The sequence below is a fragment of the Boeremia exigua genome, assembly GCF_020726555.1.
Source record: "Boeremia exigua strain MPI-SDFR-AT-0100 chromosome Unknown C7974scaffold_2, whole genome shotgun sequence".
In the NCBI taxonomy this organism is placed as follows: domain Eukaryota; kingdom Fungi; phylum Ascomycota; class Dothideomycetes; order Pleosporales; family Didymellaceae; genus Boeremia; species Boeremia exigua.
The window spans coordinates 3204600-3220326 of NW_025763519.1; the positions used below are offsets into that span (position 1 = coordinate 3204600).

At 54.6% G+C, this 15727-nt stretch overlaps 5 protein-coding genes across 5 annotated transcripts; 2 read left to right on the plus strand and 3 right to left on the minus strand.

Moving 5' to 3' along the window:
- The first annotated feature begins 625 nt into the window (after nucleotides 1-625).
- On the plus strand, nucleotides 626-2276 carry C7974DRAFT_118315 (uncharacterized protein). Its single transcript, XM_046135110.1, has 2 exons — nucleotides 626-1398; nucleotides 1446-2276. The coding sequence occupies exons 1-2, from the start codon at nucleotides 930-932 to the stop codon at nucleotides 2111-2113; spliced, it is 1137 nt and encodes a 378-aa protein (XP_046002145.1). The 5' UTR covers nucleotides 626-929; the 3' UTR covers nucleotides 2114-2276.
- Nucleotides 2277-3279: 1003 nt separating this feature from the next.
- Nucleotides 3280-4328, minus strand: C7974DRAFT_118349 (uncharacterized protein). The gene has a single exon (XM_046135111.1). The coding sequence runs from the start codon at nucleotides 4145-4147 to the stop codon at nucleotides 3521-3523; it is 627 nt and encodes a 208-aa protein (XP_046002146.1). The 5' UTR covers nucleotides 4148-4328; the 3' UTR covers nucleotides 3280-3520.
- Nucleotides 4329-4854: 526 nt separating this feature from the next.
- Nucleotides 4855-6839, minus strand: C7974DRAFT_352408 (chaperonin 10-like protein). The gene is made up of 3 exons (XM_046139503.1): nucleotides 6025-6839; nucleotides 5273-5975; nucleotides 4855-5220 (listed from the first exon to the last, which is right to left on the minus strand). Exons 1-3 carry the CDS (start codon nucleotides 6381-6383, stop codon nucleotides 4942-4944), a joined length of 1341 nt encoding a protein of 446 aa, XP_046002147.1. The 5' UTR covers nucleotides 6384-6839; the 3' UTR covers nucleotides 4855-4941.
- A 935-nt stretch (nucleotides 6840-7774) lies between these two features.
- Nucleotides 7775-9994, plus strand: C7974DRAFT_329128 (uncharacterized protein). Its single transcript, XM_046139052.1, has 3 exons — nucleotides 7775-8402; nucleotides 8452-8619; nucleotides 8668-9994. Exons 1-3 carry the CDS (start codon nucleotides 8093-8095, stop codon nucleotides 9849-9851), a joined length of 1662 nt encoding a protein of 553 aa, XP_046002148.1. The 5' UTR covers nucleotides 7775-8092; the 3' UTR covers nucleotides 9852-9994.
- Nucleotides 9995-10148: 154 nt separating this feature from the next.
- Nucleotides 10149-14612, minus strand: C7974DRAFT_118400 (uncharacterized protein). The gene is made up of 2 exons (XM_046135112.1): nucleotides 13567-14612; nucleotides 10149-13515 (listed from the first exon to the last, which is right to left on the minus strand). Exons 1-2 carry the CDS (start codon nucleotides 14482-14484, stop codon nucleotides 10405-10407), a joined length of 4029 nt encoding a protein of 1342 aa, XP_046002149.1. The 5' UTR covers nucleotides 14485-14612; the 3' UTR covers nucleotides 10149-10404.
- Nucleotides 14613-15727: the final 1115 nt, after the last annotated feature.

The following is a 15727-nucleotide window of genomic DNA, read 5'->3' on the forward strand; positions in this document are numbered from 1 at the left end:
GGCAGCACAGCGCCCCTTGGAGCTGTACGGCGACGCGGTGCAACCTGACGTTAGCAGCCGTCCGGCGTCCAGCAAGCTGCGCCCGCTGCATCCGGTCAGTGGCCGTGGCTCACGCTCGTCATTCCTGGCCGTGCCGATTGCCGCGAGGTTGCCCGTCATTCGCACGGAGGCAGGCCAGTTCCATTACAGGCACACCGCCAAGCCCAGGTCGTCGTGAAACGGGTGGGGAGCTCATGGACATGAGTCTCCAACGCCCAGTTTATTACGCGGCCACCCATGTTTCCCCCGGCAAGTCTTACCCGTTGCAGCCTGATGGCTAATTAGACAGGTAAGACCATCGTCAATCGCTGCTACTCCTGACAGCCTTTATCATGCCAAGCCTCAGATCCGACTACCCGTCTTCGCATGGGGGAACTTGCTTGCACCCTAGCCACTGACACTTAAACTCCTGCTTGGTTCGATCAGCCTTAGAATAGCGCTATAGCTGCCACAGTCGCTCTTTATTCCACTTTGTTCTTTGTATTTGCCGTGCCTATATCTTCCTGGCTTTCCATTCCTTGCTTCACTCTTCACTCGGACCTCGTACTCGCTTGCATGACGTTGCTAACAAAGGTCCCGTTATCGCTCGTTCGCGCCACAGTATCAGGACTAAAGTCGGCTGATTCTGGAGCTCCCGCTGCCAGCATGGCGTCCAACACCCGTCAGAACGTGACGTGGGTTGAGGTATGTGTCTGAATGGAGATGCTGCATTCCTCGCCTAACACGACCAGGGCGTTCGAGGAGTCGCTTCCTTCTGGGTCGTTGTAACACATCTGTGCAGAGCATGGGACTACAGCCTCTGGTCGCCACGCGATAGCGAGAATGCTACGCCACAACTGCTCCAACTGCCTTTTCTACGCCTACCATGGCAAGGCCGAATCGGCGTCACCATGTTCGCTTTCCTCACAGGCTACGTGTGCGCAATCAAACCACTCCGACAGGCAAAGTCGGGCAACATTCCCGCCGCGTTGACGACTCTGGGAAAATCCGCTTTCCGCCGACCACCGCGACTGATCATGCCCGCCACCATCGCCTTGGTGGTTGCGTGGTTCTTTGCCCAAATCGGAGCATTCGAGGTCGCCCACTACAGCGACTCCCACTGGCTGAGGCGCGCTGTCCCAACCAACATCGGCAGCCTCGACACCGAAATCCCCCGTCTGCTGAGGAACTTCCAAGGTGCTTGGTCCGGATCCAACAACGAATACGACGACCACCAGTGGGCGCTGCTCCCGCTGCTCCAGGGCGCCTTCCTGATCTACGTGCTTCTTTTCGCGACCGTCTTCATGAAGTTCCGCATGCGCCTGTTCACCTGCGCCGTGCTGTTCTGGTGGTACTGGATGCGAACAAGCCCCGAGAAGGGTATGTCTGACTTATCCCTTGCAATCAATCACGCTGACTGGTTTTAGAAACTTTTGAATGCCAGTTCCTCTACGGCGTCATGCTCTGCGATATTGGCTCCGAGAAGGGCTTCCGCGACTTCGTCAACAGCTACCCCAGGGTTCGACGTGTAGTTCTGACCACGCTCATCGTTGTTGGCTGGTACTTTGCTTGCTTCCCCGGCGAGAACTGGGAGTGGGCCGCCTGGTCTGTCCAGCTCAAGAACTTCGGCGACTGGATCATCCCCGAGGGCGCCGCGAGCTACCCCAAGCGCTTCACCGCCATCGGCTGGGACCTCATGGTGACCGGAATCTGGCTCTCGCCCAGCCTGCAGAGCATGTTCTCGAACAAGATCTTCATGTGGGTCGGCCGCAACAGCTTCGCCGTCTACCTCACGCACGGCACGGTCCTCAAGGTCGGCCTCGCGCGCCTCATCTACGGCTGGTCCACGGCCCCCTACCACGTCGAGCAGCCCGCCAACGGCGAGGGCAACGCCATCGAGCACTACATCCCCCGCTCGCAGAACTGGCTCGTCTGGGCCCTCGCCATCCCCACCTTCTTCGCCGTCGAGTACACCATCGCCCACCTCTGGACCACGTACGTCGACTCGCAGTGCGCGCGCGCCACCAAGTGGCTCGAGGACACCATGTTCGAGAAGGACGAGGACGAGAAGCACGGCGCCGCCAACATGGCATAGCGGCCCTGCCGGACTCGGCCCGCTGCGCGTTTTTTGACGACTGTTTCCTTTGTCATGTGCGCAGATACCAACAGCGCGTTTCTCTAAAGTCGCATTTCCGGTTGCGTTTTGCTGGTTGCATTTTCTGGCGTTTGTGAAGGTGCGAAGCCCGGGGTTACCGGGCTGGGGATCGGAGAGGTAGAACTAGGTACGGCCCGCGAGGCCAGAGATACAAAAGCGCTGGGCATAAGCGCGTTACGATCAGGGTTCTGTGGACGCGTGCATATACATAATCAACGTCTACCCTTAAAAAATGAACATCTACATCTACAACTTCCACTTCCACTTCATCTGCATTGAAACGTGCATGTAGACGTACATGCAAACGTACATGCAAACGTGCATGCAGACGTACATGTAGACGTACACGTAAACGTACACCTACACACACACACCAGGCCCCCCGTCCCGCCTCCCTCGTCCTCACTCAGCCCCCCACCCCGTCTCACCCGCCACCACAAGCCACATCCCGCACTCCCGCCAAGCAGCCCAACCAATCCGCCGACGCCACGCCAAGCGCCGCCACACTGCTGCTGCATCATCAGGCAGGGGTAAGGGGGCCTGCTGCGGGAGGTGGACCGGGGGGATATGTATGTGATATGTATGTGGTATGTATGTGATAGTGGATGGGGTGCCGGGTTCCCGGCGTCGGGATGCGGGCGTTGGGTTTCGAGGGTCTGTGTATCTGTTCGTGTTTTCGGCGCTGGATTGCTGGATTGTTGGGGGAAAGGTGGGTGAAGTGGAGTGGAGTGGAGTGGTGCTGGAGTGGTGCTGGAGTCACGGTGTTCGCGTGGAGGGGTTGTGGGGGTGCGGTGCTGGGCAGGAAGGGATAGACATAGGTATGTTTTGGGTGCTGGGATGGGTAGACGGGTGGTCACGAATCTGAATGCATCGATGGAGTGCGTAGTGGCTGGTTGAGCGGATGTATGTAATATTCGGACGAATGTGTTGGCCGTGTCTGACTTCTGTTAGCGTGGCATGCCATGGAAGTATAATACTGCTTAGTCCAGCGCATCAATTGTTGCTGAAGGTTGCCGCCTGCTGTCTGTCTCCCAGAAAGTAGCTGCTGCCTCTTTCTATTATTTAACTCTATCCTAGTAAACTGGAGGGACTTTGTAGATCTGCCGCTTGTGCTTTCACGGTAAGGGAAGATCTGGTAGAACGCGGCAAAGCGAATTGGTACAGGTAGAGGCCTCAATGTCTGAGTTGCGTTTGGGAGTAGCGAGTCTGATATGGTTTGTTAGCTGCTGCGTTCCAGGCACAAGCGTGGATGTGTTCAATGAGGACTGCGATGCAGGATTGTTGCGTACCCAATTACCCAGCTCAGTCTCGTATAACGTTCAGGTCGCGTACTTGTTCCTCTAGGCATCAAGAACCCGTTTTGTTATCGCACGCAGTCGCATCGAACTCGGTCCACTTAGTCACGACAGTGAGTTTTGTCTGTGTATTATCCAACTGTGATTTGGGAGACTTCATTCTCTCACGGCAAGCATCGCAGCCATATTTGAACCCTAGGTCGATGTTACATCTGCACGCGCCGCAAACTCGCTCCTTCCCCACGTAGTTACCAAAGAAACTCTGGACCTCAACATCCGTGCCGAGTATTTTCTGGGTCACAAGTTGGTCCTCAGTCATCGCCTTGACTTCGACCACCGTTCTGAAAGCCTCGAGGTAGCGTTTCTCCCTGATCCAGTCGCGGAGCTCGTGGAGAAGGAAGTAATCTGCTTCAGCTTCGAGTTTGTTGTAGAGCGCATAGTCAAACCCTGTCTCTTTCGTCCAGAACAGCGGAAACTTGGACGGTCGCCGCATGAAATTGAGTACGTGCTGGAATGTATGTGGATCAGCATCGACGAAAAATGAACCGTCATCTTGTCGATCGCTGCAGTCGTCCCACCTGGTCATGAGGTTTTCGAAGTACGGGGAGGCTTGCAGTGTGGCTTTGTTTGTCCTGTACACGCGGCCAGAGACGTCGAGAACGATGAGCTGGGGAGGCATTGCGGAGTTGGCTATTGGCAAGGGCAGACGCTGTAAAACTCGTCTTCGCTGAGGTGGTGTTGATAAAGGTGGGCTCGCTTGTCACATTCATAGTGAAAGCCAAGGTTACGCAGAACGATGGAGATACTGGTGGTTACACAGAGCAAAGACGACGTGATTGGATGATCGATACTTAGGTAGCAACGCTTTCTGTGTTTGACAATCACAACCAGCAAACCATAAACAGGTACTCACAAGACTTACTGAGCTTCATATACTCAACAGGAGCTGCGATGAGACAGCGGCAAAGCAGGCCGCTTCCTCAGCGCGAACACTACGCACAACATACTCCCTAACCCGAAACCTCGAATCCGCCGTCACCAGCAGCCAGCACCCAAAGGTACAAAGACGTCAAAATACACGCGCCGATCTATGCTTTCTTTGCGACGCTTACACCACGCCGGCGCGACCTCGTGTCGGTCTGCTGGGATAGTCCGCCCCGCTCGTATTTACATTGCGCGGCGCGGACACGAGGTCGGTACGAGCCGGAGTGGAGACTGGGTGGTTTACGTTAAAATCGAATGTGGCGGTGCTTCGTGGCAAGGAGTCGATACTTGTCGAGCACATGGGAGCTGGCTTAGCGAAGAAAAGGGGGAGGGTCGGAGTCGGGGCGTGGTGCTAGTGGTTGGTAAGCTTTTCACGCATACACAAAGAGGCGACGATGGGAATTGTAAAATAAGGTATTAACAAAATTCATTAGAGTATCATTAGGTATCAAGTTATCGTGTTGTCAAGCGTGTACTAAAGCGTGCCCTCTAGTACCTGGTGAGAGGAGGCGACTTCTCCGACGCAGGGAAGGACCACTTTGTCTCCACGAACACCTTCTGCATACCATCGGCCTTCTCCTCGAACTTGTAATATACCTTATCAAGGTCATCGAGGCTGACACGGTGCGTTACCATCTTCGAAGGGTGGATCTGCTTCTCTTGGATCATTTTGAGGAGCGACTCCCAGTACTTGTGAACAGGCGCTTGACCGTTACCGATCAGACGGATGCCGCGCTCCATGAGCGAACCGATGTTGAAGTGGTTTGTCTAAGCAACGTTAGTGAATGTTTTGTATTATGTATAGGAGGTCAGGACTTACGAAACCGACGTAAACACCAGTGATACCACAGCTACCGAAGTTTCTTGTGCTGGTGATCATTTCGTTGACGAGCTCGGATGTATCGGTCTCAAGACCGAGCATCATCTCAAAGTAGTGGGCCCAGCCCTTCGCGTATTCACCCGCGGCGCACTCGATGGAGACGTCGGGACCGCGGTTATCGACCATCTCCCTAAGCTTGCTTGTGACCGACTCGCCTTTGCCGAGCTTGGAGAAATCGATGGTTTCGATGTGAGGGTAGCTCTTCTTAATGAAGTCCAGACGCCAGTTTGAGTCGATCATGATGACCCTCTTTGCACCGTTCAACAAGGAGAATTCCGCACACATTTGTCCGATTGGGCCAGCGCCCCAGATAGCGACGACATCGTCCTTCTTCACACCTGTATCGACAACCGCGTGCCATGATGTGCAAAGGACGTCGGAGAGGAAGAGACCCTCCTCGTCGGGGACATCATCGGGGAGAGGGAGGAGGTTGACGTCGCCGTAAGGAACGCGTGTGTACTCGGCCTGCCCGCCAGCAAACCCACCAGTGAAGTGGGAGTAGCCAAACATGCCTGCCGTGCGACCGCCGTACATGGCGTTCTCGATAGTGTTGTCGTTGGTCTTCTCGCACTGCGAAGACAGCTTCTGCTTGCAGTAAAAGCAGTCTCCGCAAGCGATCTGGAAGGACGCTACTACGCGCTGGCTGTGTGATGTGTCAGTGCATGTTTGACTGCTTTGATGTTTGAACGTACCCCTTCTCGAACTTTGTTACTCCACTGCCAACCTCGTCTACGACACCGCAAAACTCGTGTCCGAGGATGTCGCCCTTCTGGAGCTCAACCACTGTGCCGTGGAGCAGATGCAGATCAGAGCCGCAGACTGTGGATCCTGTAACCTTGACAATCACATCGCGCGGCTCCATGACCCTCGGCTTCGGGCATTCGGTCATCTCGACCTTGTTCTTGCCCATCCATACCAGAGCCTTCATCTTCTCTCCTGAAGGGTCGGCGTACTCTGCGGAGTTGCCAGGATTTGTGACATTCTGCGCCGTGGTAGCCTCACCGCCATGGCCGATAATCTTCTCGGCCTGCATAGCAGCCTGGGACATCATCTTGGGCGGATTTCGTGCTGCTTGTACTGTGTGGAATGTAGTAGTGGTATCAAAGTGGTAAAAAGACGATAGCAAGGACGAGTGTGTGGATTGTGTTTGACAAGTAAATCGAGCAGAGGATTGCACCTACTTTTCTATGGCGCTCTGACGCACGAATCGATGACATAGGTCTAACATCGTTAATACGCACGCATCAATGCCGCAGCTCTACACAACTACCGACGAGCCGGTGGCTGTTCATTCGCCCTGTAGATACGCCCAGACAGACTAGCTGAACGTCATGACCTGATCAAGTAGGTTACAGATCCGTTGTATGGAGCATGGGGGCCATATCGAGCTTTGACACCCGTGATGGGATTTTCCCACAATGTCATGTCGATGTCATGGTGGGGCAGGTGACCGTTGAATGTGGATGTGGGGCGGGGTTAAGCATGAAGCTCCAGCTTGGTCAGCGACAGGCTCGAGTGAGCCTCAGCGGCAGTTGAGAGGGCATACAGGTCTTTTATGTTGCTAGCTGAGGACCATGATGGCGCAGTCTAGCTCACCGCGATGTTGATGTAGCGGGCAGACGCCGGCGCGACGTTAAGGTTGTGTGAAAACGGTAGCACTCGATCGCACACAAGCTCATCCAGAGACTGAAGGGCATTCTGGACTCACCTACAAGCCGTTGGAGCTCGTAGCATGCTAGGAATCTGGTCAGTGAGCGAAGGTGGCTAGATCTTCCGTTGACGACTGGGTTGCGCGCGCGTTCAGTGTCGCCAATATTGTCGCGTCCGCTTCGCGTCCTTCCGCAAGCTGAACGCGTCTACTGTGTCTACAACTTTGATAACCGCGGCCAGCTCCCATTGCATGATGAAGCTTCCGGTAGCGACGTGGGAACGCGGACGTCCTTGATGAGAGGGTCAGGTCCCTCTAGACTCGCCCAAATTCAACACAACACAACACCCTGCGCATCTCGGGCTCTCTGAACAAGCCCTAGCCGTAGGCTCTCAACGCGTAAGCCTATGGCGCTGAGCCTTTGAACATGATGTGAGCTGGCTGCATCAAGGGCAGCGCTCAAATCAACCTTCTTCTTCAATACCGTGCACGAGGCACAGTAGTCGACGAAAAAGCACACACGAGTGCAGGCAAGCAAAAATTGCGCCGGCGGCGTCCCCGAAGGAAAGCCGTACCCCAACCAGTCCGCGCTGTGCAATGCAGCTGATCAAGGTAGAGGAAGCAGAAACTTGAGCCTGCCCCTCCCAACAAGGTAAGTATGAGGAAAAGGAAGGGAGGGCGAGGCGGGCGCAGCTTTTATGCCAGAGGAGCTATGACCATGCCAAGAACCCGCGGTTTAGCCGGCTCCACCTCGAGCTTGCGCCGGCCGTGCTTCGCTTGAATTTGCAGCTTCACACTGAGTTGTTCAGGTGAGAGATGTGACGACAGCACCGGTAAGTTTGCACATATTTCTTTGAGAACCTGAGGTGTAATTGGGAAGCCCGATACTTGCTTGAAGCTGCATGAATGTGTCGCGCAATTGAGGAGTGCTTCGATGCCTTTCCCAACTACACCTCCTGCCTCTTTTCACATGATGAATAACTATAGAACCGTTGCGAATGACGTCTTCGGGCGGTTGATTTCAAAAACTCTTTGCACATATCTGATATTCAATTGTCTCTCTCCATATCGCAGTAGATCGCCATAGTAGGAAGCTGACTGACAAAGACACCATGCGTAGATCTTCGATCCAACTCCTCCGCCCCTACCACTATCGAGGTACGCAATCCCTGAGGCCGCAGCACGTTCAGAAACATCTGTCCGCGCAACGTCGGTTCCAGCAGACCTCCGCCGATGCGTTCACCGGCCCACACGATGTCGAGAAGCAGAGGCGGCTTGAACAGCTGAAGAACATAAAACCGCTGGGCGACTATCACCCGCAACTTGTGTATCCTACAGGTGCTGAGGCCCTGTCACTTCGAGAGTTCAATGCCCGGTTTGCAGACGTCAAAGAGACGAAGACTGAAAATGTCTCCGTATTCGGTAAGGTTTCGACTGGATCGTGGAAGAACTCTGGTACTGACGATCTCAGGAAGGGTCCGCTCTGTACGCCTAGCTGGCTCCAAATTGATGTTCCTCGACATTGAACGCGACACTCAGCGCCTCCAGATCATGGTGGAGCGCAAGAAGCTTAGCGAAGACGACTCTGAAGAGAAGTTCAAGAGCCTTCGGATGGTAGCGAGGCTGGGCGATTGGGTTTGTAAGTCATAAAGTCTTCCCCCAATTTGACGTACACTGACTCTCAAAGCCGTGGAAGGAAACCCTACCAGGACATCCTCTGGGCAGCTGACCATCCTGGCTCGGAAAGTCCCTCAGATCCTTGCGCCCTGCCTTCATCACATTCCTGACAAAGTCGACAACGCTGAAACGCTTGCTCGACGGCCTCACATCCACTCGCTTACGAGCGATAAGCCTGCGGACACCCTAAGACTTCGCGCGCTGATCTACGACTACATCCGGACGTCGTTCATACAAAGCGGTTTCTTGGAAGTAGAGACCCCAATGTTCGATGTCAACGCTGGTGGAGCGATAGCACGGCCTTTCGAGACCGTTGCGAACGAGATGTCCAACACACAGATCAGACTCCGGATAGCGCCCGAGCTGAACCTGAAGCGCCTGATCGTCGGCGGGCAAGACAAGATCTTCGAGATTGGCCGTGCTTTCAGAAACGAAGGCGTGGACAATACTCACAACCCCGAATTCTCAACCTGCGAATTCTATGAAGTTGGCGCAACCCTCCCCCAACTCATCGAACGCACGGAGAGCCTCGTCTTCGGCCTCCACAGCGCAATCGAGTCCCTCAGATCAACCTACTTCCCTACCCTAACAGCCCCAGAGGGCATCAACTTCACCGCCCCCTTCAGACAACTTCCTTTCATCCCCACCATCGAGCGCGCCAGCGGTCACACACTCCCCGACCTAACATCCCCGACCGCAACCGCAGACGTCCTCACCTTCTTCGAGTCCCTCTCCCTCACCGCCCCCCCAAACCCCACACTCCCCCGCCTCCTCGACACGCTCGCAGAAACCTACATCGAGCCGCTCTGCCAAGACCCCACCTTCATAACACACCACCCCGAAGCGCTCTCCCCGCTCAGCAAATCCTTCGTGTGCCCCACGACCTCGCAGCGCGTCGCCGCGCGCGTCGAGCTCTTCATTGCCGGCCGCGAGTACGTCAACGCGTACGAAGAGGAGAACTCGCCGTTCGAGCAGCGCCGCAAGTTCATGCAGCAGCAGACGTATCATGCCGAGGGCCAGGGCGCCATCGATGAGAGCTATCTCGAGGCGCTGGAGTGGGGGATGCCGCCGACGGGCGGCTGGGGGTGTGGGTTAGATAGGCTGGTGATGCTGTTTGCGAACAAGAAGAGGATTGCTGATGTGTTGCCGTTTGGAACGCTGAGGAATGTGGTGAGCATTGCGAGGACGAAGTAAGGTAGAGTGTTGGACGTGTACGATACTTGTCGACGGAGTAGTTTGGGTAATTGATGGAGTGCAGATTTAGAAGGAGGTTTTCGATATCGATATGCACAAGCTTTGTATAGATAAGAAATATGTACAAGATTACACCACCCTTACCAGTACTCGCATAGCAGCCTGGCGTTGGCTTAGACCCCAAACTAGGTTGTACGAACAGCTCCGATGCCAAAGGCCTGTCATGTTGCTTAATGACGTGCCAGCTTACGGTCGTTGCTGCACTCATGTTGCATTGCTTCACATTCAAGCCAAAGGGTTCATATTTGTATTAGACGATCCATTGATAACCTCCGTGGAGGCATATAAGCTACCAGAGAGCTTTGTGTGAACTCGGACCTATCGACAGATAGAGTCACGCACGAGATAAAACGCCTCCAATATGCAACCCGACCACCCATGCATCATCAGTATTACTCCCAAGTTGTACGCCATATGATGCAATACCAAGGAAACGGAAAAGAAACAGACGCAAGGGAATTGCAAGAAAATCAACCGCGACAGGACAGCGCCATCATATGGCCTTCAGTGCCTGCGCAACCAGAATCGGAACCAGGATTGCCGCGACCAGTCCAATGTTGACGACAATTCCAGCGATGAGTGCAGCCCGCTTCGACTTCGCTGTACAATGGCCAAGTTCGCCTTCGGTAACTGACACGATGATAGAATCTCCCCACATCCTAAAAAGGAACATGCAAGGTGGCAGTATGCAGAAGCAAGCGAAGATTAGCCATGAAAGCTTACGGCGTCGTGCTTCGTCCTCGAGGGTGGTTTTGCGTTCCGGACAGAGCAGATGCGGTGAATGCTGATGCGCAATGACGGTGTTGCCACTGCGGATAGTAGGAAATGTGTCGAGACTGGGATGAGTGGGGTGCAAAGGAGTGGAGGTGTCGCTCGTTGACGGACGTCCACTATCTGCTACACTCATAAAACGAGAGAAATGGGTGTCTTTGCTTGAGACGGTTGAGCGCGCATCAGGAGCGAGGACCATCTGTCTTAACTTAGTCTGGCCCGGCACAGCCGCGCGACTCGACCTCCGAGAAGGCTTGAATGTAGTTGAAGATCTGAGACTTCGTCGGCCGTCTGGTCCAGCAAGTGGAGAAGAACCCTGCGTAGGCTCCATATTGTATGCACTGGGAAATAGCGTTATCTGAGACGGCGATCGCTCGTGGTCAGATTCAATGTCAGCAGTGCGCGATTGTTGGATTCGGGTCACACTACCACTGGCAGGGTATGGAGAGGCGTAGAACCCGTCATAGTCAGAGCACGGGCTACGAGGACCGACACTTGAGCTCAACTTCGCACCCGGGCTGCTAGTGTCTGCTACACTACTGCCCGCATCATGCATCCCGGTGCCTTGAGGAGTGCCTGTCAGATTGCCTCTTGGACCGACGACGGTGAACTTGTCAAATGTGTTCTCACGCTCCAGGCCAGGCTCGCTGACGATACTAAGCGGTGAACTACTTTCAGGGACCCTTGCGTGATTCTTGAACCTGTAGCTCAGACGTCTTGTTTGGTCGTCGGTTCCATTGTCGAAAAGAATATCGTCGTTGGGCCCAGAGGCTAACAGCTCTTGTGTCTCCTTATCACTCAAAGCGTAAGGATCAGCCCATGGAGCGAAAGCATGAGGCTCGTCGACCGCACGCCTAGGTTGACTCGAGAACCGGAACACAGGCATAGTTGCCGATACCGGGGGACTTGATGGTACGCCTGATGTAGACATATCTGGGGCAGTTTGGAAACCAGCGCGACCCTTCAGATGAGGTGGTGACGAGCTGAAAGGATGAGCGTGCGATCGTATGGGACTAGGGTGACTGTAAATCGATTGACCCTTTGCACGGTCTTGTTCCACCCAGGAAGGAAGTGATGCTGCCGCAGTCAATCCCAAGCTGTTACGGCTACCATCACTACTACTGTAGTCGGCGATGCTGTCCAAAGATGCCCGGCCCCGCTGGCTGTCACCAGCAACAGTCTCCCAGTCCGCCTTCTCATTGTCTGCAGTTCCCGCAGATTCACCTGTGAGCCGCTTATTGCGGAGCAAGTTCACAGGGCTCCGCCTTCCCCACATAGCTGGTATATCCTCATAGCTTGGTTCCGGTTCGGCGGCCGCTTTGTCAAAGATGTGTTCGGCATGATCGAGCGCTTCCTGTGGAGTGTGTGGACTTACACTATCTTCAGGCTGTGAATACGAGGATGATACTTCGAGTGCTTTTGCCTCAGGCTGCGAATACGAAGATGAAGACTGAATTCTTTGCGCAGGGAATTTGGATTCGCCTGCCTCAGACCGAGGAAGCTGCAAGAGATTGCGCGTGTCTCCATAAGAGTTGTACGATCTGTTCGAGAACATATCGGATAATTCGCGCCGGGTGGCCGGTTTCGGGGCTTGATCGTACTGGAAAGCTGGAGCAAGCGGGGGAGGTGCCGATGGAGGTGCTCCAGGCTGGCGTTTCAACGCGCGTTTTGTGGCAATCGTCGACTGTGTACGCGTATACATACCAGCAGCATCTTCGGATTGATTCGTGAGTCCTAGATCGAACTGGAACTGACTGAAACGGGAAAGCGATATGTCGACTTGCGGAGCAGCTGTCGATGCTCGCTTATCATGGTCCATCGTGTAGGGCGCGATCAAACTGGTGGTACTAGTGCTTTCCAGGTCTTGTCGGGCTGAGGCTGTCTTTCCTGCATGTTCAGGGTCGTACTGGTCGATGAATTTACTGATGGTGTCTGTCTTCCTGTCGCCTCGTGCTGCAGAACGATGATATATCTCTTGTGTAAGCGGTCTCGAGGCTGGTCGATTGACTCTATCCAGATCATTGTAGCTGTACTCATTCGCCATACCCGCCGCATCCATGCCGCTGTAGCGCAGGAATGCACTACTTTGGCGATTTCCAGCAAGACTCTGCTGATAGGCCGACTTCCGATGGTCGTCTCCGGTGTAAACAGATGAGCTGGCATATATGGATGCCAGGTCGTCGTAGTAAGGTCGTATTCCTGATTCCGTCGCAAACACGGAAGCACGCGGATCGTTTGCACGCCCGACCTGGGTGGATGGATCATCTGGTACCATTGAACTTAGGCTTTTCGGGTTGTAGTTATGGCCAGAATCCCTTCGCGCATACTCGATTCTATCTTCCTCCGCATCTGAGACCGACCCGAAGTCGTGCAAAGATGCAGGACTGACTGGGGAAGTGGGCGAGACGGGACTTAATGGGAAATAAGACGATCTTTCTGATGGTATGTACGTTTGCTCGAGAGGACGCAGAGGCTCTGCATCTGCGCTGATAGACAGTTCGCTCGCGTTACTTTCTCGCAATTGCTGCAGCTCTTCTTCTTCTTCATCATGCTCGACAGGCTTTGTGAGCCTCTTTGTGAGTGTGCGCGCGAGCTGCTTGATCGAGAAACGTGACTCATCTTGGGGTCTCCTGACAGCCAACGGAGACGGAGCAAACTGAGATTCGGGGCTGTAGCCGGGAGAGGTGTATGCCGAGGAGCCTGGACTGAATGCTACTGGTGTCGGCGGTAGGGGAAGATCAAGCATGGACTCGGTGTACATGTCATCGGCACGTCGCACGATGCCTGCATGTGCAGCGTTGAGATCGCCATACAGAGGGCGCTTCGGCGCCATCTGTAGATTGGTTAGCACCTCATGTTCGATTGCCCGAGGGCAGTCACCGACATCTGAGAAACTTGACTGAGACTCTTGCGATGACCGAAACGGCAAAAGTTCACTCGAATCGAAATCTCTTGAAGGTGTGACGATATCGTGGTACGGCAACGATTCGTGCGGATTGACGAGATCGAAAGAAGCACCGCGATAGTGAATGGTCGCAGGCGTGGCAGGTGGAGTTGCAGGTGCAGTAGTTGCGAAGCTGATTGCTTTTTCCCGTTCTATCTCTCGAAGTGTTTCAAAGTGTGGTGGCTTTGGGAAACGCGAAAGTGAAGGTGTTGGCGTGCTTCGTGCGTCGCTCAGATTAGACTCTTCGGTTAGGAAACTCAAAGGTGCGGGCAGTGTCGCGCGAATCTGCCTTGTCGGCCTCACAGGTGCTTGAGGTGCAGGCTGCAACCCGGAGCGTGTTGGCGCAAGCGGACGAGGGAGCCTTTTCCTAGTATTAAAGTGATGCAACTTTCCTTGCGAGTCCACAGTCGCGACACTCGATATACTGCCACCATGTACGCCTGGTCCAGCCGACTGAGACCGAGATATCTGATCAGACACCAATTCGATACCAAAGGGAGTGCTATTAGTCAGTTGGTGCGCCGAGTAAGACGCGTGTAAAGGCCGGGCAGATGAGTGCGAGTCGCGGCGCAACGCAGACTTGGTCGATGGGACGCGCTCAAGCTCGTTCAGAGCGAACGCGGAGGCCTTCCTCCGAAGGGTCTTCCCCGATGGTGTAGCAATGCGTGACAACGGCGTACTTTGCTGCTTGCGGTACTCGTGAATCGACAGTGTATGGAGTGGGGTCCTCAGTGAGGTTGACGAGTGTACAGAGTGGTGCGGGGAGTGTATCGGTGTGATCGGGCCTAGCTCTCGAAGTTGAGGTGAAGCCGTATCAGACACCGGAGGTGAATGCGAGTAGAGATCGTAGGCCGCCATTTTGCCGTCTCGCTTGGATATTCTATGCTAGCTAGCTTGGGAGTGTTTCGATGGGCTCGTCTTTATGCCCTTTTATCTGCCCAGTTGGCCTTTGCGACCGTTGTCTACCTCTTCACTTGGATTTTCGACGTGGGACGCTGACGGTGGGTACTAATTCGTACATTGCGCCATATGCCTGGGCTCGCAAGACACAGCTTGGTGGCCAGCAATTTTGCTGCAGTTGGACTGGATTTGACAGCCGCCCGGAGTGAGGTGCATGCGACTGAAAAGAGTGTTGTCGTGCAGTGACTACGACGCGGCAAAGAGCGGACAGGGTTTGAAAGTTGCCTGGAAGAACGAAGATCGTACAAACCCAGTGGATTGGTCAAGGGAAGCACGTAAAGCGAGAGAATTGGAAGGCACGATGCCCTCAGAGCTATCAGCAAGGAGAAGTGACGCAGAGCGCCAAAAGAACATTTCTAAGCTTCGACGTCGCCTCGGAACCACCGACCGGGCCTCGTTGAACAGACCACACATTTCTACCAAGCCATTTCCTCGCCATGGCTCATTACAGCTACCGGGTCACGGTGTCTGCGGGAAGAGTGATGCAGCGTTGTGGGTGGACGTCAGGAAAGAGCGGCGATTTTAGCGCGTTCGTGGCGGAGCCAATCACACTCCAAACCTCCATTTTGCTGCGCAACACCGCGCTGGGGCGAGAAACAGCTGAAAGCAATCGCTGCCACTCATGATCTTCTCAGCTACCCCTCATCTCGTTTCAAAGCCTGTCAATTGTGTCAGCGGTGAAAGGGGCGATTCCAATCAGCCGCCTTCGCGTCGTCGCCTCCTGCGTCCACGACCAGCATCGCCCGACGCGAGCGATGGTGGCTGAGCTCATCTGCAGGTGCAAGGCATCAGGCGCCATCAGTATGAGGCTCTGCGGAGTCGCCCCCGCCAGAAGCGAATCACGAGCCCAGCGTTTGCGTTCGGCTGGTCGTTCTGCAGAGACTCTTGCCGGGTCCAACAACCAGCACCGCCAAGGCCAAGGTCTTAAGTAGTCTGCACAACATAGGTATACCAAATCCCTCCTTACGTCGGCCGGTACCCTGGATTGACAGCTGCAAACTGGGATGCGATCGAAAGCTATCAGCGTCATTGCCGTGCGTGCAATCTTATGAGGTTGTGTTGCGGAGCGTCAAAAAGTACAGTTGCCACCTCGCTGCAGCCAGCAAAATCGCACAGTGAGATGATCACAAACCTTGATGAC